Here is a 26,226-nt window from a genome sequence, read left to right as displayed (position 1 = left end):
AAATGTGCGTTTCATATATGTAACACGTGACCTTTTCACGTCATTACACAATTACGTGAGGTCGCGCTGGCTCGTCACACAGCCGGAGGAAGAGGAGAAGTTGTGGTTTAAAAGTGCATATTTTTTATTTTTCTTGTCAAAAATGACAATCGTTTCGTTAGATAAGACCCTTATGCCTCTTTGGGATCGTTTACAGTTCTTTGAAACTGCAATTTTAAACTGCATTAAAACTGTTAAGTGTTGGGGACCATTAAAGTCCATTAAAATGAGAAAAATCCTGGAATGTTTATCTCAAAAAACATAATTTCTTCTCGACTGAACAAAAAAAGACATCAACAGTTTGGATGACATGGTGGTGAGTAAATGATTTGGATTTTTTTTTAGAAAATTGACTAATCCTTTAACACATGAACTTGCCCCGTGATCCCTTTATACAAGTTCATGAGCGTAACAGTAATGTTTTGCAGAGAAAACTTCCTAAAACTGAATCATTTATTTACAAATTAGATTAATTTAGGTCCCGAATTCAATACCAAAGGTAAGAATGACTTGAATTTTTGCCTTAAAAAAAATATAGCAACAATTTCCATAGACCACTTTTACGATGCTTGTTTTTGCTTATTGGGTTAGATAAAAAAATGATGCCTCAAATTCACTTTTTGTGTTCTACCAAAAAATGCAAGTCACACGGGTTTTTAAACGACCCAAGAGCGAGTAAATAATGACAGGATTTTCATTTTTGGTCTTTTTAACAAGTGCCTGTACTTGTGAAACAGAGCATGAACTCCCAAAAATCAATTCTCCCCTCTTTTCGGCCGGTGCACAGCCAAACATGATTGTCTGAGCACACGTGGGTGCTTCTAACATGGAAGAACACGACCAAGCTGCCTCTATTTTCCTGGATTTACTCCATGGAAAACCGGAGATGAAGCTCCTTCACGTTAACCAATGAGACCAGACCACTGCCTTATGGTCTTATGGTAACATAAGCTTTTGGTTAGGGGGTACATTACTTATACAATCATTTTCTGCTTCATCAAAGTGCCGTAACGGATAACGTTCCCAACCCCACGCTCCATTTCTTGGGCTATGTGAGAAAGATCGGTCTGGAGGAAGCAGCGAGTTTTCACACAGTCAGAGGAGTGGAGACGGGTGAAATGGACATCCTGCCGGAGGATCCAACAACAGACCATTTAAAAACGGGGGGAAGATCACTCTTTACACACAAACACACGAAGAGCGCATACACACACACACCGCGGTTACAAATGCGAAAAGGGTCTAAGCTGTTCCAGTTGCACTTCAAGAGATATTCTTTCTTCTAGTAGGTCCTGACAAGACATAATTAGAGAAAAAAAAAGGTTTTGTCAAATCTGTATAACTATGATATGAATAAAGGAAAATCACATAACTCGTACCTTCAACTGTTGTTGTAATTCGCTGTTAAGTCTGGCTAAAACCGTATTTGTTTCTTTATTTCTTCTAATGGAAGCCTGGATGGCCTTCTTATCTTTACCGACAGACCTGTTTTAAAACAGAAGTGCATTAGGGTAAGGCTTTAACAATGCATTGGTGTATCTTATTTATAACGCTTAAAAAGACATAATATTTTGCATAAAGACAATATGACAATGCAAACAAAATCTGCCTATTATTTCTTTACTGACCCACAGACATATTTCCATCAAAAAATTAAGTAAACACCTGACATACCGTGCAATTGAGGGTTGTGTTGCTAGAACAGTGGCTATGACGTTAGACTTTTGTGGAAGGTCCTCTATATCAGGTCTGAGCTCATCTTCTGATTTCAGTCTTCGACGGACAGGTTTAGGAGGCGGGGCTAATGGAGTGGATACTTTGGCCTGTGGAGAATTGGTAGTTAGTGCTGACAGATCTGATTTAGGTCAGTACATAGAAGATTGGTTGGTCCAACTTACAGAGTTGGCGTTAGCTGCAGTTCGATCTTCTGTTTGAATATCATTTTTCACCGCTCTTATCGGCCCGGCAGCTTCTGCACTCCTTTCAGCCTGTATAAAAATATGCATACTTAAGGACTAAAGAGCTTTTTAAAATGTGTTTATGTCTGTGTTATCTTCTTTTTAAAGGTCCCGCGTGTAGATGTTTAGTGGCATCTAGTGTTGAGACTGTGAATTACAACCAATGCGATAGATAGATGCGATAGAGGTGGCAAAAATGCGTTTTTCAAGCGTAGTTGGACGCTTGAACATTTTGAGTTTATTGCTTTATTCGCGAGTGAAAGCTGTGCATGAAATTCTAGTCATTCACACGGAAACTCCAGTCTTCCCACACCTTAGTTAACTTCAAATTCAAGGACCTTTCAAGACTTTCCAGGTCCAATACCCTCAAATTCAAGGACTAAATGGGGGGACACATTTAAAGTGAGAGCAAGGTTACATTGTGTAACCTTTAAAGATACATTTTTACAGTTCCCTTTTGAGGAAACTCACACTGCGTCACTGCTGTGACACTTTGGGGACGCCTCCAGGGTTAAGTGCGTCTGAATGTGTATATCAAATTCAACCAATGGTGAGGCTTAACGACAAAGACAGGGTGACGCAGGAGCCAGGAAGTATATCGCTATCTGAAATATTTTCAAAGACGGCGTTACAGGGACGCAGGAAGTATGGCAAGGGAGACGCAGCGTCTCGTTCCCTTCTCAGGGAACAACAGTTACACACGTAACCCAAGATGTTTTCATGTGTCAAACACAACTATGCAAAAAAGCATTTTGGTATGAATCAACATTTGCATACAGAAGATATAAGCATTTAAAGCAAACAGTTTAGCACGTGTGCTTAAAAAGTCTAAAATTTTTATGATATTATCCTACACTACACAGGGAATAATATGGATTTTTTCCAGAAAACTTCTTGCATAAAATAGATTCAAGCACTTTCAATGACCTGTATCTATGCATGTATATTTTCAAAAACTTCCCAGGGCCTTGAATTTTTTTCTCCCAGATTCACAAACTTTCAAGGATTTCAATGACCTGTGGGAACCCTGAAACTCGCTTCCTGTAATCAAGTCACTACTAGAGCAAGCTCCTAATTGGTTAACTCGGCACGAATATATGCCAAAGTTCAGATTTTTCAACTTGTGTATTTCCCGCGGCAACGCTCAATTCGCAGCTTTGCATTGATATAACATGTAAATCAATTTGCGCTTGCCACCTTTTCCGCGTCTGGTGTAAACATACAATCAGTCCACAGCTCATCCCTCCCTTTCAAAACGCATAGGGAAGCTACGGTAGCCGCCACAGGACAAACACATCATCGTCTGTGACAAAAATGCACTTTATAGAGCAGTTTGTCCATTTAGGGCTACTGTAGAAACATGGCGGTGCTAAATTGCGACTTCCATGTAAGGGGACCCGCGATGTATGTAGATAAATACGGCTCATTCTAAGGTAATAAAACAATACAGTTCATTATGTAAAGTTTTTATACACCACTGATAATATAGCTATGTATACAGTGTTTCCTCTAGGATTTTTTTCAGCTGTGGCGGCAGGGGGCACCCATGATGATTATATATGTAAAAAAAAAATTTTATGTAGAATATAGGCTACAGTAAACTAACATGTATTTTTTTTTATAATTTTCACGCTGTCATTTACTTTTCCTTATATTTATAGCATATTGCTTTTCTATGTTTGATCTAAACTGTATTTTCTTAAAAAAACGTTACACAGCTACGTACGTAGTTCGGATATTTCATTGTAGTTTTAATGTAGTGTGCATTGCAAGTTCGTCCTCGTGTTTAGCGTACAGAGCTGTTACAAAGTCATGCATTCCTGTTTGATAATCTGCACCGCTGTGAATGACAGAACAACCGACCAGTTATCCGACATCAGCAGCAATTTTTTCTCACACCCGTACCATTTGACATAAAGACTGTGACCCCGAGCCGGTCACACCGCAAATCGCGCAGTTAAATATAAACCTTTACAGGTGTTGTGTCGAAGTCTGTTCCCCCTATGTTCCCCCTATTTTTCCCTTCAGTGTAGTGTTTTTTATAGCGTTTTTATCACGTTATAAGTTTTATTATTTATATATTTAAAGTTTTAATGGCTACTGAGATGTATAGGCCTATGTGTGCATTACATGTAATGTATCTATATTGTTCTTAATGGTAAGTCAATTATTTTTACAGTATGAATCATAATATATGTATAATATATATTTATTATGTATGCAAACATTAAATTTTAAAAACAACCAGTAAAGGAAAAAAAAAGAAAAAGACAGGCTATATTTTAAAAGAAATACCCTAATAGAAACTGTCAAATGTATGAAATATTTAATAAATTGTATTATAAAATACATGATATTATTGCCTTTTAGTATAACCAATTCAAATCTTTAATCTTTCTAAATGTAACGTGATGAAAACGCTATAAAACCACTACACTAAAGGGAAACATAGGGGGAACTGAGTCCGACACAACACCGGTCTTCAGACAGATCTTAAACACAAATAAGCACGGGACATTTAAAAACGAGTCGAATTTTGGTCTTGGATGTTAGACCCGCATTTTACTCTTGTCTAGTCCCGACCTGCATCTACAACACAAATGACATGCGAATAGTCTATTATTACACCCGTTAGATCAAATATTATGCGGTTCACCCGCGGGTACCCCGACCCTGCTGTTTCGTCTGAAAACAGATAAAACAGTCTCACCGTCTGCCTCAAGTTTCTATTACCAACGTTCTTCTCTTCCACGGGAATAATGTAAGTTTCCTTACAAACAGATTCGACTATTAATGTCTTGCAGTCGCATATAAGTAGTATTCAGTATTTAGCCTTTTTTTTTTGGACAAATATCTTATCATTTAATGTGAAACTTTGTGAGTGTCGATCTAAAGCACAGACGATTGACTGACAGCTGAGCGGTCAGCAGCGCGCTGCACTTATAGCCTATACTGAATAACTAATGGCCAGATAAGTTGATAATATGAGTACAGTGATTCCAAATGAATGTCCAAAAAACTCGTAATATGTTAAATCAAAAGTTTAATAATGTCTTTTCTCGCAGCCCTGCGCTGTGTTGGTGTAGATACGCGCCGGTGAACATAATATGCCTGATGACCTTGCAGCTTAAATTACCCTAAATTTATAGTCATAAAGATAAAAGTAAAACAACATTCGAAACTTCAAATGATGTATTTTTATTTGTGTAAACTCACAATAAGGAGAAAACCTTGTGCTTATTTATAATCATTAAAAACATTACGTGCTTTCTGCTGGTTTGGTTTTAGAGCGCGTCACAAAAAAAAACAGAAACTCAAATACTTTTTTATTCGTTTTGTCAATTTAATAATTATTTAAGTGCAACATATTTCGTATAGGCTTATTTATTTTATTATTATTTCTCAAAACAGAAACAGCTTAATAATCCTCTGTTGATTTAAATATATTTGTGCATGAAACTAAACCCATGGAGGAAATTATAATATTTTAGGAGATTTATTTATAAATGAGTGAACAACGCAATCCAGAAAGGAATTTATTTCTAGACAGCCAGTCTCGCAGAGCGGACATTTCGGTAGTTTTTTTGCGAGCTGCCGCTGTGGGTTTTGTCTAGAAGGGATACAGCAAATGCCGAAAAGTTAAGGATTAGATTTGGAGGTAGGATTATTAGGATGAAAACAGCGGTTCTGGCTAAATTAGATACAAATACATCCTACAATCGTGTGAAATTTTGTGTTTAGAGTTGGCTTTGGTTAAAGGATTAGGATAAAACAGTGCTCATCCAACGAGATTTCGTTTGCTGTATCCCTTCTATCCACAACCGCAGGCGTGGCGGGGATGTTTTAGGAGTGGCGGGCCGCCACGGTTGAATGTATATAGCGGAAACACTGGTATAATATATTGCATTTCTGTCAAGAGATCCTTCTAAAAGTTACACAATACACCCTTAAAACCTGCTTTAAATATCAGGCAAATAAACTTTTTAGACGTTGAAAGTGCATGTGCCCCGCTTTTAATCCTGGGTAATAAAACCTTCCTCATATAGCCAATTATGAATCAATGATAAATAGGGCTGTCACAATGATTAAATAATCGTCTCATCGCGATTACATGACCTCATTGTGATGATTTCAGATCACCGCAATGATTGCACATCTCTCTAAAAAACACAAGGGGGAGCTGCAGCGCCTGTATAAATGAGACATTATCAGATTAAAGTTTAAATATGTGTTATGCGTATTAATATTTACTGCCAGGTAAACCTTGCAAAATATTTAATGTAAATAATCACAACAATGTGTGAAAATTATCTTCTCTTCTATGGTTGATATCACCATGCCCCCATTTTTTAAACCCTCCTAACTATCCATCATATAGAAAGTCCCATCCTATTTCCCATTGAATATCCCATTTTGTCAGTCACGTTGTCCAGGTAAAAAGGCTTTAGATTATTTTAAATGGATTAACAGCACATTTCAAATGTTAATTTTTTCTACCTGTCCACTGTCAGATTTTTCTCCATCATCTGCCGGCTGGTCCACAGCGAAAGCTTGAAACTGGCTGAAATCAGCAAAGTTGGGCTGTTCTGGCATCTGTTGGGGTGACGTGCTGGTATGCGCTGGAAGACCGTCTGCCTCTAACGAACGAGGGCCGTGTGGCAATGATGTCTAGAAATTTGAACATTACATAATGTGTAACTCTTTTAGATATTTTTCCACAAATAAATGATCAGAAGTCTCTGATGTGACCGTTACCTGTGTGGGTAATGGTCTGGGAGGCACTGCTGGGAGAAAGGCCACTACACCTGCCTGCTGAGAACCTGCTGGAGAAAGTCAGTAAACATTTTCAACAATGCCAAAAGACACCTGTAAACCCATGGCAGCACATCTGTGCGAGGCATGCGCTTGTATACCTGCGGGAACAGCAGCAAAGGTTCTGTTCATGTCTAGAGAGGAGGACCGAGAGTGTGAAGCAGGGGGGCGGGGCGGAGGTGGGGGCGGAGCCACAACTTTTAGTCCCTCTGGAGACGTGCCAGAATGAGACCTGCAAGAGATAAAAAATTCAATTATTCAAGTATTAGACGTGATAAATCATTCATAGGAAAAATTTCTGTATGATTACCTTTGTCTGTTCACAGCACTAGATATGGGCTCTTGGTCAGATGCAAATGAATCTGAGCTGCTGTAGCCATCGCCTGTAAAAAGTTTTTTAATGTATAACACCTTTTGACAGTCAATATCATGCTTTTATATCAGAATAACACTGGGTTAGTCTATATAAACTTACCAACAGCTGGACCAGAAAACTTAATAGTTGTTGGTAGCTTCGTTTCATCAGGGAGTTCTGGTGGTTTAGCCATTAATGGACTCGTTGGATGTGTGTGATCTGCAAAAGCAAACCATAAGATATGTTTAATACAACGTTGTGCTACGAGTGAGTTGTGGTGTTTTTTCGTGTGATCTGATTGGTCGCTTACTTGCCGATTTGTAATGTGTGATGTTTTTCAACTTAGATTTAGGAAAAACTCAAATGCTACATGCTTAATCGCCTTGGCAAGCACCACTTATTAATACATACATGGTACATATACCTTATCAAATAACACAGAAAAATACTCAAAAACCAATTTTTATAGGGGTATAAAACAGGAAATACCGCTTCCGGTTCTTTTAAGCTCCATCTCTTGCATGTGGATTTTGCTGGGTGTCATTCGAATGGGCACTGGATGAACTATTGCTGTATCCTACAAAGAAACGAGCATTTCAACTGCTGCTGTCATTAAACTCAAATTACTTGTCAAGTAAATGAAACGAAAATTTGTCATTGAAATAAAACTGCACAAATATATGAGCAGTAGTGAAAAAAGTTCACCCAAAAAATACAATTCTGACATCATTTACTCATCCAAATGAAATTCAGAATCTGTATGAATGTCACACGATTTATGTTAAAAATGCACCAAAATGAAAGCTATTACCAGGGCCAGACATAATCTGATGCCTTTTTTGCTTTGTCTGTAGATTTATTTTTTATTTTTTTTGGAAAAATCTGTGGAATTCTGCAGAATGATTTTAAATGTTTAAAATTTAAGCTGTATATATTACAAAATTGCATGTAAAATAATTCATTTTTAAAAGCTTACAATAAAAAAAAACAATATACCAAACCAATGAGTCCTCCAAATTAAACTGGACCAACATGAACCAGATAATGTGCATGTTGAGATAAAATTACATATATAATTGTTTAAACAACGCAAAAAATTATTTCTTTCTTAGTATATTTGTCTTGTTTTCAGTACATATATCAAAAAATTCTTAAATCAAGGTGCATTTTCTTGATGAGCAAAATGACCTAAGAAAATAAATCAATTTTGTAGACAAAAAATATAAAATTTAAGCGAATGTGTGCTTAAAACAAGCCAAAAATATCTGCCAATGGGGTGAGAAATAAAATATAAAATAAAAGGTTAACTTTTTTCTTTAACACTTAATTCAAGAAAAAGTTTCTCACCCCATTGGCAGATATTTTTGCTTGTTTTAAGAACACATTCATATACATTTTAAATATTTTTTCTAAAAATTATTAGAAAAAAATATTTTCTAAGGTCATTTTGGTCATCAAGAAAATACATCTTGATTTAAGGATTTTTAGATTTTGGTAATTTTTTGTCACTGGTGTAAGCAAAAAATCTTAAAAAAATTTCTTAAACACTAAATTCAAGAAAAATTCAAGAAAATTTTGCTTAACCCATTGGCAGATTTTTTTTGCTTGTTTTATGCACAAAATCACTTAAATTTGATATTTTTGGTCTAAAAACTAGACTTATTTTCTTGGGTCGTTTTGCTCATCAAGAAAAAGCATCTTAATTTAAGAATTTTAAAGAATTTAAAATTAAAGATATTTTTACTGAAAACAAGACAAAATACTAAGAAAATGTTTTCTTGAAAATCATTTTTTGCAGTGTAGCAGAATAAAAAAGCTTGTTTTAATACTTTCTCATGAATTTAGCACGTATCAAGATAATTCATCATTTTAACAACGCAATGTAAACTTTATATTAAACATAAGAAGAGCATTCGTCTTGTAAACAGATTTGAAATGATCATGTGCTGAGTGCTGACTTTTGCGTCACATGACTGCTCACAAACACGAGTGGTATGTGTGCGCTTGTCAATGACGGCTACTGCTCACAAACAAGCTCAAGCACGTAAATTCTGCAGATTTAATGCATGTCATTGACAATCACAGATACACCGCTTGTGTTTGTCAATGACATGCATTAAATCTGCAGAATTACGGGCCTGGCCATTTCTATGAAAATCTCATTAACCGTAACTCTCAAACTTTATTAATGCGATATTAATACTCGTATATTCAAATTTGGCATACCTTAGTGCATTTACATTTGTGACCCTGGACCACAAACCAAGTCATAAGGGTCATTTTTTTTATTGAGATTTATTCATCATCTGAAAGTTAAGCTTTCCCTTAATGTACTGTTTGTTAGGGGATAGGACAATATCTGGCCAAGAATTTGAAAATCTGGAATCTGAGAGTGCAAAATATTGATAAAATCAGCTTTAAAGTTGTCCAAATGAAGTCCGTAGCACCGCATTTACTCAAAAAATAAAAGTGTTGATATATTTACAGTAGAAATTAGGGATGCTTAACGATTAATCGCGATTAATCGTTAGCAGAATAAAAGTTTTTGTTTACATCATATATGTGTGTGAACGGTGTATAATAACTTTGTATAAATAAATGTACACACATGCATGTATATGTTTTAGAAACGTTTACATGTGTATATACATTTGTATATTTATGTATAATTTATATTATATATAAATATAAATACTTAATATATACATTTTGTTTCTTAAAATTATACATGAATGTGTTAATATTTATATATATACATATTTATTATAGACAGTTTACACACATATGTGACGTAAACAAAATTTTTTATTCTGCTAACGATTAATCGCGATTAATTGTTTAGCATACCTAGTAGAAATGTACTAAATATCTTCATAAAACATGATCTTTACTTAACATCCTAATGATTTTTGGCATAAAAGACCTATACAATGTATTGTTGCTACTTAAGGTTTTGTGGTCCAGGGTCACATTTATGCATTTGGAAGATGCTTTTATCCAAAGCGCATTCAAAATACACTTTTTTTCAGTATATTGTGATTATGACACACACAACAACCAAAAATCTTGCACATCACTAATGTAAAACCTCATGTAACACATTTAAAAAAAAACTTAAGACCTTCAAGTTAAAATTTAACTTAAGTTTCTCACACACCTCATAGTTTATTTTTATTTTTTTTTTGAGTATATGATCGCAGAACTTTCATTTTTGGATGAACTGATTGTTTAAGAACCTTGCAGTGGGTTATGAACTCCATACATATGTATCACATGGCGAGCATGTGCCATTAAAACGCTTTAACAACAACACAACGAAAGGACAACCAGCAGAGTCATCACCTGGATTACATGATATGAAAGGAAAAGAATGAGAAAATTATTTGTAAGCTCAGCAAGCAAAAGAAAACGAACCAATCACATGATGATGCCACTGCGGCAGAGAAACATGCGCTCTCAGAGAGGATTTCAAGAGTACAGGGTTAATGAATATCATTAATTATGAAAGAGCACTGAGTGATTGACTTACAGGGTCAGCTGGTGCAATGTTAGAATCAAATTGGGTCAGAGTTTGTGAGCTTGAGGAGCGCTCGCTAAAAGTCTCCCACTGCTGGAGAGACAGAGCAAAGACATATCAGCACAGTGGAGCCAATCCACTCCTCACACAAGCAAACAAGAGGCCATAATACAACAATTGTGCCGCTCTACCCATTCTCTGACTACCAGTGACAAGCGAACAAAGAGAATTCTGGGAAGAGAAACCCCATGATTTGTTTTCATTGTACTGTGGTGTATTTTTGTGTACACAGAGGAACCATTGTTTTCCTGATAGCCTCATAGGCTGGAAGAGAAAATTAAACTCATTTATGATAATCAATTTTAGTAGAAAAGTTAAAGGTAAAAAGAAAAATTTCATAAAAATTAAATCCCATAATTTACTAAAGGACTAAAGACTAGTGAAATCAAATTAACTTAAAGGAACACGCCCACATTTTGGGAATTTAGCATATTCACCATATTTCCCAGAGTTAGATAAGTCCATACATACCTTCCTCATCTCTGTGCGTGCTGTAACTCTGTCTGACGCAGCCCATCTAGCTTAGCTTAGCACAAAGACTGGAAGTGAATGGCTCCAGCTAGCATACTGCTCCCAATAAGTGACAAAATAATGCGAACATTTTCATATTTATGTGTTGTGATTTGTATAGTCACACCGTGTAGAAACTTGGGCATAGTCCGCCCAAGTAGCAGTGCTTCGCCTTCTGAGAATAAAGTTCCCAGTATGTATACTGTTAAAAGATGGCTGTGTCTCATATGACCTTGTTATTTGTACACGTGTGACTATATAAATCAAGACACATAAATAAGAAAATGTTTGCGTTATTTTGTCACTTATTGGGAGCAGTATGCTAGCTGGAGCCATTCACTTCCAGTCTTTGTGCTAAGCTAAGCTAGCAGTGGCTGCGTCAGACAGAGTTACAGCACGCACGGAGATGAGAAAGGTATGTATGGACTTATCTAACTCCGGGGGATACGGTGAATAAGCTAAATTCCCGAAATGTGGGAGTGTTTCTTTAATAGAGTGCAGCAGAGATGATGTATATTTGTAGGTAAAACCCAAGAGCGTGTTTTGGCACTTTCCGTTCCTTCGTCACGAAGTCAATTGTTTTTTTTTATGGGGTTTTGGTTAAATTCCTTAAAGGGGTCATATATTATGATATATTTTTTAAGAAAGATGTAAAATAAGTCTTTGGTGTCCCCAGAGTGTGCATGTGAAGTTTTAACAAAAAACAAAAAAAAAAAAAAACAGATAATTTATTGTAGCATGTTAAAATTGTTACTTTGTAGGTGTAGGCAAAAATTTGGTGTGTCGTTTCTGGATGTGTCGTTTAAAATGCAAATGAGCTTATGAAGTGCAAACACTAATCGCAATGATGGTGGTTTGTTGAAATTGAAACTCAATTGTGCTGTCAATTTTCTCTCTCTGTCTCGGTTGTGTGACTTGGTTGGATAGTGCAGATTAAGGGGTGGTATTAGTGTAACTGGATATGCTACCTACATCACAAAACAGGCAAAATCTGAACAACCTAATTTATCACATGCTTGCAGAGAATGGTTTACCAAAACAAAGTTACTGGGTTGTTCTTTCTCATGTTTTCTAGGTTGACAGAAGCACTGGGGACCCAATATAGCACTTAAAAGCACGAAAAATAGGGATGCAAAGGATCACAAAACCCACGATTCGGATCACATTACGGTTTTTGAGGCACGGATCCGATCATTTTTCGAATCAGCAAAAAAAAAAGGATGGGAAATCTAATAACAAATCAAGAAATTACAAACATTTCTAAAAAAGAACAAAGTTGCACATTAAGTAAGGTCTAAAATTATCATTAGGTACAGAAATCGAATCAAATGAATAATAACATTGTATTTATTGTATTAATTTCTATGTAATTATTATTTTTTAGAGCTTCAGAAGTGATTTTCTCTTTATCTTGGGTTGTTTGATTAACATTAAAGACACAGACAGGTTAATTGTGGTTACTGTCTCTTTAAGACCAAATAGGCACAGACTGGTTTCTGCTTATACACACTTTAGACATTAACAAATGTTTTTATTAGAAACAGAATATTGTGGACATAATTTTGTTTGTATGTGCCCTGTCAAGAACAGAAAAATTTTATGTTTGCTTGCTTTTTGAAACGCGTCTCTCCGTGTGTGCAGTATTGAGTGCCCTTAAACACGTGCACACACACAAAGACAGAGGGCGAATTACAAACAACGCAGCATAAACGTCCCACATCGTCCCACATAAACATGTTATGTTGTTTTTCATTGCTCTATTAGCCAAATGTATTTTAATACACTACAGTATGAGACACAGTGACGCAACTCTCTAAAGTTTACACATCAAGAGTTCTGAATCTGTTGATCTTTGACGGATGATCACGTCTGCTGGACTGGACACATTCAACCGAACGTGCGTTTGTGCGGTCACTTTAGTGCCTTTTTGCGGTTAAATTGTTTAAAATCACTTGAATGTTAACATTTGCAAACCTTTGAAACACGTGCAAATGATAAACTTTTTGTATTTAAATTTGCGTATATTAATCCGCAAATCACATGCAAGCCGAACCGTGGGTCGTGATCCGTACGGAACACCAATCAACTGCGATCCGTTGTAGCACTAATGGAAAAAGTCAGATTTTCATGCTATGACGACTTTAAATAAGATGTTGGGTTAAAGATATTTTCACAACATAAAACACATCAGTAATACCCCCACTTTTTAAAGCTTTTTAAAACAGACTTTGTTGGGGACTTTAAAATGTCATCACGCATGAAGATCGCAAAAACAACACAACATGGGCACAATTCCCAACAATTCATCTACAGAGTAATTTCTTATCAGGGAACATGTTTTTAAATGTGTTTAATTGTTTAAAAGAGCCGTCCGAAGCTAGGTGGTGATAACGTTGATGTTGTGGTCCGTGGTGTAGCTTAAGGTTAGCTTTTAATTTCTAGTTAACGCATTCAGACTTCAAAATTCATAAAAGTTGTGTTCATCTCATAAAAGTGTGAAGATTATCTTGTCGAACAAAATGCGCAAGTGTCATAAACTTTCGTTAAACACAGAGCATATTTTTAGCGATAATCCAAAAGTCTATGGTGAAAAATAAATGGGCTTTTTTAGCAAGGGAACCAGTGTAACTTCCTGGTTGGCCTACAATAATACGTCATCCCTGCGGCACTCTATTTAATTCCTAAATAAATGTTGCTGGACGTACTGCGTACAATTCATCAGTGCATGTTCACAAAGACAGAAAATCTATTTGTTCTTTGTATGCATTTGAAACAGTTTTATGCTGACATAACTGAAGTAGGAAACAAATTAACCAACAACATATTAGCCTACCATGTTGATTATATAGAAGCTCCACAATCCAAACACATGCCAAATTTACTTCCCGCTAAATATTTACAAAAAGCAACTGAAATGTGCTGCAAATGTCTATAGAAGTATAATGTAGTAGGATTTAATTTTAAAATGTGACTTCATATTAGTTTTTCTGACAAGGTCACCACATTCCAGATAACACAGTGTCAACATTTCTCACGAGAGTGATGCAAGCGTGCTTTGTCAGGACCTCTTCCTCCTACACATTTATTAAGTTTGATTTTCCCGTAAGAATAAAAGAAAACACAACTGACTGATAGAGATGCAGTGAGATTTCATTCACACACAAAAAAGGTTAATGTAAAATTCTCCAAACCTCATTGCTCTGGTTCATTTCAGGCCAGTTCTGGTTTAGAGAAGGCATGGATGGAGATTTGTTTGGAGTGACCTCAACAGGGGAAGCAGAAAAGCCCACTTCGGGGGCCGGTTCTGGAACTCCTAAATCATATAAACACACATTATAATCTATTCATGATGACAATAAAATTTGAAGTATTACCATATATTTTACTTTATATAGGGGAGAGTGGGGCACAACCTAACGCTTTTTGGTTTTGGCTCAATCATTTAAAAATTTTTTGGGTTTGATTAATTATATTTTTACACAAGCAACACACACATCTCTGCTACAAATGAAGTTTGAAGATTTGAAGTTTGTTTCTAGTACTTACCATTCTTGGACAATTACACAAAGCGTGACAGAAGTGCAAATGTCACAACTTACCCCATAGGTGGGGTTAATTGTAACAGCCAGGGGGTTAGTTGTAACACTTGCTAAAAATAAGTTTGCAGGCAAATATTTCATTACTGTTTTGTCTATATACTTGAAGTGGATATTGTTTATATATCTGTCTATAATAGACAGGTATCCACACTGTATTCATTCATCCAGCCCTTTTTAAAAATAGTTTAATTATAAATGGATACAAATGTCTAAATATGTGAGAAAAAGCAGCACAAATATGACAAAACATTTTTTATATGTGACCCAGTCTGTAATAAGCATACTACAGTTTCAAAATCAAATTCTGAGATAATGAGCATCAAAGTCAGATTTTAGCCATTCATTTCATTATGATATCAATCTTTGCCGTGACCTTATTCGATCAATATTAAAGATATGAACAAAAATACATTTGTCACACGATTTTTGATAAGACAGGCACATTTATTTTGTTGGCAGCCAGCAATCATTCGTATGTAGCCTATTTAAAACAATGACAAGAATTACACTACCGTTAGCGGTTTTCATATCATTATTGCTGAGGGGTTAGTTGTGACACAGCGTTACAATAAACCCAGCTGGGTCAAAATATTTTCACGCCCAACAAAAAAGTTGCTAAGAGCTGCAGACATATTTTAAAACGATGCTATGTTTTAGTCAACAAGACACTGATTAATATGACATAGCATTGGATTTGGTATCTTACACAGCCAACTTAGAAACTGAAAAAAAAAAAAAACATGCAAGGAAAATATTTACTCACATGCCACCAAAACACTCGTTCATCAATAACTCTCTGGAAAATCTTTATAGATTTCCAATGATTTGCGGGAGACCGTCTTTTGGCAGCGTAAAAAAATACCAAAAAAACTAAACGCTCAACCGTTGTGCAACTATGTAAACAGTCCGTGTTACAACCAACCCTGCGTTAGTTTTTGCCCCGCGCACCCCTACTGTAAATATATAATTTCTTTACAATGCAACATTGTAAAAACTGCTCTCATTTGACTCGACAATAATCAATGGAGAAATCCTGTCGAGAGCCTTATTGGAATTGTAGGATTATTTCAGAAAGCAGCTATATTATGTGTCCAAGCGGCATATACAATATACTGATAATATTGTAAAAAAAATCAAAAGATGACTTAAAAAGTGTTTAACCAAAAGGCGGCGCCACTGACGCTGTCATTAAACTTTACAGAGAATCCCCTATGGTGTAATCTCAAGTTAATATTCAAAAGGTAATTTTTGCAAATAAAAGTGTTACTAAGATACAGCCTCACTTCCTTTGAAGCCCTTATCATGCTGAAATCAGTGGGTTATACCACATTCTGAAGACAAATAGCATGGGCTTAAAACGAGCCAATGACATTCAACAGCAGGTGGAGCTACTAAGATATGGCGCAACATGCAACCACATGGCCACAGACTAAACAGACTCGGCATACAGTATCTATCTTGATGACATATCAGCTGTTTAAACATCTGTCTGCACAACCTCACAGTTTCGGAAAAGCTCTATATGGCCATGGCCACAAAAAATTTCACAGAGGAGTTTCTTCATTTATCTCCATGCATTTAAAGGGGTGGTTCAATGATATTTCATGCATTCTGACTTATTAACACAGTTTAATAGTTGGTCTCCTCATGCTAAACGTAGGCAAAGTGTCAAAAAAGCAGTTGGGCGTGTTACAGAGTATTTCTGTGCCGAATGCACTTCGCCAGGGTTCGTAAGGTTTTTTTCCGATTAGGGGCCCAGCTGACGTTTCAGGGGTTTCTATATGTATCACTTATTTTATGGGCACTTCCCCCAGAAAACCCCACCTGTCAATCAGCGGGAGACGCTAGAACTTACAAACATTATATCACGCCACAGCTTTGTTTAATATTAAGACTCAACAATAGCATGAAGAAGTGTGGTTTTGGATGTAAGGAGAAGAAAGCCAGCCTTATGGAAACAATGGATAAAGTTTATTATCCGCGGTAGCAGCGGAGTTTTGCGTGTGTGCTTGATGCGCTGGATTTCATTGATCCCCCGTTATTGGGAAGAATCAGTAAAGTTGATCTGTCTTTTATAAATCTGATTAAAATGAAAACTCTTATAAAGGATGTAATACTACTCTATAGGTACTCCAGATTAACATCAGAAATGCAGAAACAGCGTGTGTTATGGGAGTTTTAAAAAACCTAATTTGTAGTCAGTAGACGGAGGCATCTATACCTCAGCGTTCTGGAAAGGGTTTTTATGCAGCACGCTGTGAAATAACTCTGCTGCATATTGGCCAATCTGAAGTCAAGGTCGGCGCTTGGCTCTTCTGCTTACCTGCTGAGTCATCCAAGTCAATAAGCTTTGGCATTAGACTCTCTGGGAGCTTTTCAGGAAGGTCATAACCGTTTTTTCTAGCCACCACGAGATGAAATGCGGCACAGAACTCATCCAGGGTCAGCGCGCCATCTTTATCAAAATCTGATAGCTCCCTGCAAGGTGAAGCAGGTCGGTCAATAGCAATAAGATTAATATTTTAAGCACAAAACAGAACAAGGAGCCAGATGACAAAGATAAGACCAAAAACAAATGCACATGGCAAAGATTATCAATATTTTGGTTGTTTTATAGTTAGACAAAAGCATTGTGACTAGATGTAAGTGACTCCTCAGATAAACCCATCTGTTATTCAAATACATTTACACCAAGGTCATGCAAACTAAACAAAGAGTTACAATGTAATTTACAGGACAAACTACTTACCAAATGTGAGACAGTTCCAAAATAGGCAGTTTCGACTTTGTAAAGAATTCCTTCGCAGCAGAGCCTGAGCAAAAGGGACGGGTACATTTTTAAAGCGGTAGCTTAGGGTAACTCTAAAGTTATTGTAAAACCAGAGATCACTGACCAGGGATTAAACCAGTTAGATCAGCCTGAATGGTTTTAAACTGGTTGATGTAATACTGTCTTTGCTCATCTGTAATTTTCCAGGGGTCATCGTAAATGCTGCTCTGTCTTTGGTTTTCGTTCGCTGTTCGTACCGTTGTGCTCTCCGGCTGGTGTTCATGGAAAGACGATGAAAAAGTATAAATTAGCTCACAAACAGTTCATTGAGTAAGCCAAGTTTTAAGATTTTGAAAAAGTATGTGATGTAAAATGACCAAGGAAAATTATGCTTTTGCTTTGCATAAACCTGTGCAGTCCTTGCCAGACTCAGTGCATGCTGTCATTAGAGCAAAACAAAAAATCTCAAATAGGGATGCACCGAATGTAGGGGTGTAACGATTATGAATGAATTTTAATGAATTACGGTGAAATCCCTGCACATCCCAAAGCCAGGTGGCGCTCTTGTGCAGAAACCCCCATTGTGCCACAGAAGAAGTGCCACTACAAACGCTATTCCAGGAAATGTCTACAGGAATATTTATATGTTCTTCAAATTGTTTCAGGTATTTTCATGAAAACAAAGAATATTTTGAATGATTTTGTTTAACGAGTGTTGCATTTTTAAATGCACGTTATAAACGACTCCGACTCTTAATGATTTTAGATTGATAAGGACTTCCTGACCAAATGCCGTTAGCACACGCACAAGCTGTGCATGAAACACAGAATCACAGCCTTGCGATTCAGAATCGATTTCAGACAGGCATTTTTTAATCGTTACACCCCTAACCGAATGTTTGGCACCCAAAAACTATTCGGCCGAAATTAACAAACAAATGCATTTCATGCACAGTTCAGTAGGCCTGCATAACAACTAATCAGAACTAATCGTTTGCTGAATAAAAGTTTACATCATATATTGTGTATAATAATTAGGTAGATAATATTTAAGAAATATTTACATGTGTATATATTTATATGTAATTATAATACTTAATATATACACATATTTGTTAATTAAAATATAAAAAATATATTTTGCTTAAAAAAATCTAATGTATATAATCTAAATACATTAGATTTTGTTAAGCAAAATATATTTTTTAAACATATTTTAATACAAAATTTTAAACAAACTTATTTATACAAAATACACACACATATATATATGTTTAGTTAAGTGAAAAACGAAAAAAAAAAAAAAAATAATAATACAGCAAACATGATGGCAGTGTGGAAGCATTTTAAAGTGTCACAGAAATAAAGATGCATTTTTTGCCAAATAGTTTTGGTTGCCAAACATTTTGTGCATCCCTATATCCAAACAAAAATTTTCAAAAGAATTTTAAAATAAAGATTAAAAGCTTTTTCAAAAAACAGCATAAACAACTTCCTCCAATTTAAACTGGTAATTCAGACAGCACGGATGCACTTAGGCTTGTCAAATATTGAATTTGCTTTTGAAGTCTTTGCTTTTGTGCTGCCGTGTACTCAAAATCAAGCATCTGTCACATAAGCTTTTTTGATAACAAACCAGTGCTGAAAGACTCCAAACAGCAGATGTATGCACAGAGGCTTCCCAGCTTTACCTGAGCTGAGGAGGGGTGCATCGGAAGTGTACTGGAGGGGGGCGTGTCTGTAAAGCTGACCCAGCTTTCTTGGACAGGAGGCGGCGAGTGAGCGGACCACATCCCATCACCTGTTACTGGTGCTTAAGTCAGACAGAGAGGAAAAATTAAACAAAGCATTAAAATAAAAATGAATGAAGTTAATAAGTGCAATTCAAGTTTAGTGACCACTCTACAAGAATACTTGTGATTGACAAATCAGAATCAAGTATCACATGAAACAAATTTATATCTAATATAATTTTTGCCACTCAGACATTCACATAACCATGCTGCGTGCATCAAAAGGTTTTTACGAGAGCAGATAAAGCTGAATGACATCTCGCCTTTTGAATCATGTCTGCATTCACACTGTGCTTTCCGCACCGGAGGCGCTCACACTAGTCAAACAAATCAGGCTTTTGGGGGTGTGGTTTGGTTAGCGTGAGCATGCTCATGTTTGCCAGTGCTTAAATAAAAGTTAATATAAAAGGTCTACTGAAATAAGATCCCAGTGTTATGTCGAAATACCTGGCTGTGCTTCTCTAAAAGGTGGCCAAACAACCCCTGGCACTGAGGGCTGCCTTTCTATATTTCCACCGCTGGCCTGCCGTTTGTGCTTTCTCCAGGCATGAGGCGAAGTTGGAGGAGACTGATGTGGTGACACAACAGGAGACGTGGTGTCCGGCTGGATAGAGTGATAAAATTAATTACTTACAAACTCTACAGACATCCACTAAAGATGTAAGTACACCCAAGTCAACCATAAGCAATGCATGTATGTATGCTGATAAAGCACCTGGGGTTCAACCGTGGGCACACAGGGCTGGATCATCTCATGTGCTGATACTTTTTTTGCCTGCCCTCGACCTGGAGGTCTAGGGATGACACCGGAATACGGCCCCTGGTTTTCCACGTCTGTGAACATGCCTGCGTGCCTCATGTCCTGCTCATTCTTGCCCATCACAAAACGAGGAAGGGGCAGATCCCGGACTGCAAACAGAGCTCAGTGTTAGACTTGTACATATACAGCTGCGATTAATATATAACCATAGAGAGCAGTAGGTCTTCCAGTAAGAGAAGTACTGATAAACTGACATATTTATTTTGGATCAGAGGATGTGACAAAAATTTTTTAAACTACATAAACAATGTAAAAGAAATCAATAGAGTTCATCCAGGGTATATCTCAACTCCAGGGCAGTGTCTGCAATTTCCTGTTGACTTCATCTTCTTCTCGCAGTATCTTTAAGGCTATTAATTTCCTGCTTATTTATATGAATTTCTGATTTTTGTAAAGGCGTAGTAAATAACTTCCTAAAATTCATGTGCAGTTTTGCACAACGCTTCCTGTCAGGGGTGGAATGTATGAAAAGAGAAACCGTGACAGACAGACAATTAATAATTTTGCATTCTGTATTCCACTAGTTGAGCTTTTGGTAATTTAACTTGTGGAACTTGGTTCTAGTGATGCCAAGTTCATGGGTTTGATTCCCAGGGAATGCACTTACTTAAAAAACGTATAGCTGGTATGCACTGTAAGTGGTTCGCAATGAAATTGTTGGCCCCCAAAAAATAATAAATGCAAATAAAATAAACTTGGCTAAAACTGTTTATACAACTGGAATTTACAAACAAAACAGAGAGTGATCAAAAGGTATAAATCGTTTTTTCAATTGAACTCCATTTATAATGTAGGGCTGCATAACAATTAAACCCAACTAATCGTTTGTAGAATAAAAGTTTTTGTCTACATCATACATGTGTGTTTAGTGTGTATAATAATTATGTATATATAAATACACAAACATGCATGATTATATTTAAGAAATGTGTACAGGGTTCCCACACCTTAGTAAACTTCAAATTTAAAGACCTTTCAAGGACTTTCCAGATCCAATACCCTCAAATTCAAGGACTAAATGTGGGGACACATTTCAAGTGAGAGCAAGGTTACATCGTGTTACTTTTTAGGATACATTGTTACATTTAACTTTTGAGGGAACTTGTGCTGCATCACTGCGGTGACACTTTGGGGACGCCTCCAGGGGTAAGTGCGTCTGAATATGTATATCCAATTCAACCAATGGTGAGGCTTAACGACAAAGACAGGGTGACACGGGAGCCAGGAAGTATATCGCTATCTGAAATATTTCCAAAGACAACGTAACAGAAACGCAGGGAGTATGGCAAGGGAGACGCAGCGTCTCTTTCCCTTCTCAGTGAACAACAGTTACATACGTAACCCAAGATGTTTTCATGTGTGAAACACAACTATGCAAAAAAGCATTTTGGTATGAATCAACATTCGCATACAGAAGATATAAGCATTTAAAGCGAACAGTTTAGCACGTGTGCTTAAAAAGTCTAGAATTTTTATGATATTATCCTACACTATACAGGGAATACTATGGATTTATTATTTATTATTACCTGTATCTACTATCTATGTATGTATATTTTTTAAAAACTTCCTATAGGGTTTTGTCTTATATCACAATTAGTTTGCAGCCCTAATGTTTCAAGAAATGTATTATTTTACTAATAATAATAATTTCATAACACAATGATTCCTTTTATCACAGCAGATTAAAGACAAGTTATGCTTGTTATAATAAAGGCTGTTGAAAGGCACATCCTAGCAATACAGACACAAACACCAGCATTAAAAATGTTTCTTGTGTTACACAAGATTATCCTCTAATTCTTGTTACGCAATCGCTGCAACCATCACAATGGATTCAGTTGAGAAATGAGTCTCCGCAGTATAACAAGGATGTGATAGCTTTACATTGGAATTAGCGAGAAAAGATCATTTTGCTTTGTGCACGCATGCAGAAGCAGCCTGTGTCTATAACAAGATTTGAAAGGTTTGCCGGTACCAACCGCTGTTCAGACTTTCCAAGCGTAGAGGCAGTCCAGACTGGGCCAGCGCGATGAGTTTCAGTGCAATGTAGAACTGACTCCGTCCGAAATGACCGAGACGTGTGGCTCCACACAATTCAGTGATCTAAAACGACAGAAACAAACCATACGATCAACCTAATTGTGCATCTACAAAACAAGGGTGAATCATATATAACATGATCAGAGATGTATAAAAATCCCTTTTTTATGACATTTTGTATATAAACATAATGAATTGGATTTGAACATATTGACAGCTGAAAAAATGCATAGTCACTAGCCAGGCAAAAGTGGCATAGCTGTTCTGCACTCATACACTCCATCGGTCCAAAAATGTTGCTTAGTCATGTCTAAACCAAAATATGCAGACTCAGAAAAAACACATTGACATTTTTTTCTAACAAATAAGCATATTTTTCCAATGCTGATGTCAGAAAGATCATCTACACACCACAATTATATAAGGGTTAATATGAGCGGTACACTACAAAGCAGGGCTGCGTAATATATTGAAATAGCGCAAACGTGCAATGCATATCGATAAATGAGCAATTTAATTTTAATGCAAGTCAAAGTTTTAGGTCGATGCAGATAATATAGTATAGTTTAGTTTGTGCACCTGTGTGTAATAGCGAACCATCATGATGCTTATGGCTCGAGATGCTGGGACAGGCAACAACCCACCCGGCCCTTCAGAAGACAAGCGTGTTTGAGGAACGGATAAAGGATGATCTCCTGCTTTATCTATTGTTTTAGCTTGCAGCCACAAATGTTATTAAATTAGTCATTTGTATTTGGTGTAATGCAATGTGTTTATGCGGTTTAAGGTTCAAAAAACAGATTATTTTCCACATACCGTATATTATTGTTGCTCCTCCATGCACCCCCTTTCTGAATCGCGTTAACCCCTTCAGACCTCATTTTCCAGTGTTTAATCAGTGTGCTTTATTTTGATTGGTTGATCAGCATTTTATTGGATAGATTGAACCACAAAATGTGATGTCAATTTTGAGGGAGTCCATTTTTAAGCTCATCATTCTGAAAAGCACGGTGTGCTCCGATTGGCCAGCTATCTAGTGCGTTGTGACTGGCCAAATACCTCAAGCATGTGATGGAAAGTTACACCCCTTACCATATTTGGAATTTCAGCTTCCACAGCATCTCCATGATGGTGGCGACAACAACATTACAGCGAGAATAAAAGTTATGCCTTCTTTCTTGCGTATATATTTGAGAGATGTTATGCAAATTTTCCCACACAGGGAAAGGCGTGGATGAGGCTTGACTTTTAGAAAGAATATGCAACTTTATGGATCTTCTATATGCACGAACAGCTTTTAACACTCCAAAGACAAAGGAAAACATGAAATTGCATCATATGACCGCTTTAACATCTCAATATATGATTGTAATGAAAAACTTTTATTATGAATTTTATTATTATCTTATCTCACTAACAGATCACTCCATCACATCCGGATAACCTATTAAAGACACACTATGCAGTTAATTTACCTTAATATAACAGCTTCAAAGTCATTTCGATGGTAAACGAAGTCATAGTATGGCGAATCATCCTCCTGTTGAAGCTCGGGGAGGACGCCGCTAGCAAAACCAGCAATGCAAGCTTGAGAAAACCGCCCCTGACAAATCTCGCGAGAATCACGACTTGCTTTACGGCAACGACGTCACACACGTTAGGCTTGTTCGACTTCGTGCAGCGCTGCAAGAACCGGCAGTCGGATGACGTAAAAGTACCGCGAGAATGATCCGAGACGGCACTTTGACGTCATCCGGCTGTCGGTCCTGCAGCGCTGCATGAAGTCAAACAAGCCTGTAACAACAACTGCACGCGCGCATTTGAGACGTGATGCTCGATGAGGGAAACAGCTAAGAAAACCCGTTCGGAAGAGAGTAGAAAGCGAAAAAGAGAATCTGACCGAGTTAGGAACCGGACAAGAGTCCCACGCGGTCAGGTTTTTACTCGTTGGCGTGAGCTAATAGACAGCACTGGATGCAAGAGAGATGCGGATCTGGCGATCTTGTTGATGGACAAGTAAGTAAATCTCTTATTTGTAAATTTGTTTGCGGTCTATGTTGTATGTGGTTGCGCTTGCTTGCGTATTTTTTGCTGTTCATTCATCCAGTGTTGATAATTAGACCAGTAAAATAACTTTAACATGGGTCTAGCTAGCTTACGATCATAAGAGCATTTAGCAGACTTGCTAACAAACACTCGTTTCTCTTACATGTTTTTTTTGCCATCTAAACTCAAGTGTTGTGTTGTGATGTGTACGTAGTCATTTGTCTAATTTCGATTTCTTATGGCCAACGAATAATGGCCAATGTTATGAAATAATGCAACGTATACATTACAATTAACTTTGTCAATGGATTTTGTAATGTTTACAATTAAATAACAAATGAAATTATACAGTAGACATAACGTTAGACTATAGACTGTTTACTTGTGATTAAGCTGCAATCTTGTAAAAACGTAATAAGCCAGCAAACGCGGTAGGCTACTTTATTATTATATGCCTACTCTACACTTGGCATAAACTTCTTATTATCCTATTACCATCATCTGTAGTTTAGTAGACATGCAGTAGCCTAATATTTGTATGAAATTGTGAAACATTCCCTGGTCATTATCTTCGGAGTCCATCTCTGCATATTCACGCCCAACACTATCCTTACAGGTACATACAGAGTGGGGGTGCGAAATTACGACAGTTGCAAATTTTCCCCAGTGACTCTAGGGGTCGCTGTTTGACAAAAACGTCAAACTGCATGGAATGCCTTTAAGTCCCTCCAGGAATAAACTCACGTTACATTAAGGCTTGGTTTCACTGACAGGGCTTAGATTAAGAAATTAGTAAGTCTAAGTTAAATTAGGAGGATATTTAAGTGGCTTTTATAAATGTGCCTTAAAAACATTACTGCGGTGGATCTTAAAGCAAAACAACAGCACTGATATATTTAGGATTTGCAAGTTAATGTTAGTTAAGACACCTCAAACATGCATTTTAGTCTGGGACTCAGTAAGTATATGGCTTTTCTGTGCAACTGGCCTTATATCATGACAAGGGCTAAAGGAGAATAAACACACTAGTGGCTGTTTATATAATGACTATCTTTAAAGCATTTGAAAATAATGTTATATCCATTGTAGAGACCTTCTGACAAAACAAGAAATCGACAATATGTCATATTTAAGAGGGAGTAGGCACAAGTAATAAATCAGCAGAATAACTGCAAAACAGGAAACAACCCTTAGAGATGCATCAGCCTGTTAAGGTCAACGAGATTCATTCATAAGTCCGCTTTAAAAGCTCTCCTGGCAATGCCCTAATGATCCATAAGTGCACTTGGTATGTCTCTAATGATGAGCTCGAGCCATCACCCCCACTCGGTTTTACAGCACAACAACGCAGATCTGCTGACTAATACACACACATATGAATCATATTCATACTCTACCTGATGGACCACCTCAGTCGAGAGCTGGGCCGCCCGAAACAGGTCCAGAACTTTGCCATTGGACGCCACTTTCTTTGCGTTATCCACATCACAGGACAGGAAGAGTTCAGAGTAATATTTCTGCTCGACATCGGTCAGCGTTAAACTCTCCATCGCAGCTGGTGGCTTCACCTTATCGGGCCAGTGTCGTGCTTTACAGTGTACGTGCAAGACAGGAAACTACGCAAACACAAGAAAGATCCTTCAGCGAGACGGACGGACTCAGAAGAGAATGTTTTGTGGCGATTGTTGTTGTTTTATGGACCGTTAGTCGCTGTCTTTGCTCTTGTCTTTTGGCCCTCGCAAAGTCAAGCAAACTAGTAGAGTCTGAGGCGTCGGATTACGGTAGTAACGACGCCGCGACTCGTTTCCGCCGGTGCTCGGGCTCGTTAAGCAGCAGATTTAGTTGTCGGTGGAGCCGTGGAGTTCGCGTATCCGCCGGGTTACATTAAGAATAAAGTTTCGGGC

The 26,226-nt window shown here is 37.1% G+C and overlaps 1 protein-coding gene across 5 annotated transcripts; it reads right to left on the bottom strand.

Moving 5' to 3' along the window:
- Nucleotides 1-357: 357 nt before the first annotated feature.
- On the bottom strand, nt 358-25,872 carry reps1 (RALBP1 associated Eps domain containing 1). 5 transcript variants are annotated; one of them, XM_073816344.1, is made up of 21 exons: nt 25,720-25,872; nt 22,216-22,339; nt 20,129-20,322; nt 19,861-20,017; nt 19,312-19,433; nt 17,745-17,892; nt 17,600-17,663; nt 17,174-17,328; nt 14,443-14,564; nt 10,694-10,774; nt 7,654-7,741; nt 7,285-7,383; nt 7,120-7,192; nt 6,911-7,041; nt 6,753-6,820; nt 6,495-6,665; nt 1,938-2,027; nt 1,714-1,862; nt 1,419-1,524; nt 1,258-1,331; nt 358-1,166 (listed from the first exon to the last, which is right to left on the bottom strand). In XM_073816344.1, exons 1-20 carry the CDS (start codon nt 25,870-25,872, stop codon nt 1,263-1,265), a joined length of 2,364 nt encoding a protein of 787 aa, XP_073672445.1. In that variant the 3' UTR covers nt 358-1,166; nt 1,258-1,262. The 5 variants fall into 5 exon arrangements, with proteins under 5 accessions (XP_073672445.1, XP_065112272.2, XP_065112273.2 ...); XM_065256200.2 differs by having other exon boundaries at nt 358-1,331; XM_065256201.2 differs by having other exon boundaries at nt 358-1,331; nt 6,753-6,817.
- Between the last annotated feature and the right edge of the window lie 354 nt (nt 25,873-26,226).

Source organism: Paramisgurnus dabryanus, chromosome 12 (assembly GCF_030506205.2).
Source record: "Paramisgurnus dabryanus chromosome 12, PD_genome_1.1, whole genome shotgun sequence".
Classification (NCBI taxonomy): domain Eukaryota; kingdom Metazoa; phylum Chordata; class Actinopteri; order Cypriniformes; family Cobitidae; genus Paramisgurnus; species Paramisgurnus dabryanus.
The sequence above is the reverse complement of the archived record's forward strand: the minus strand, read 5'-3'. Positions and strand labels throughout refer to the sequence as shown.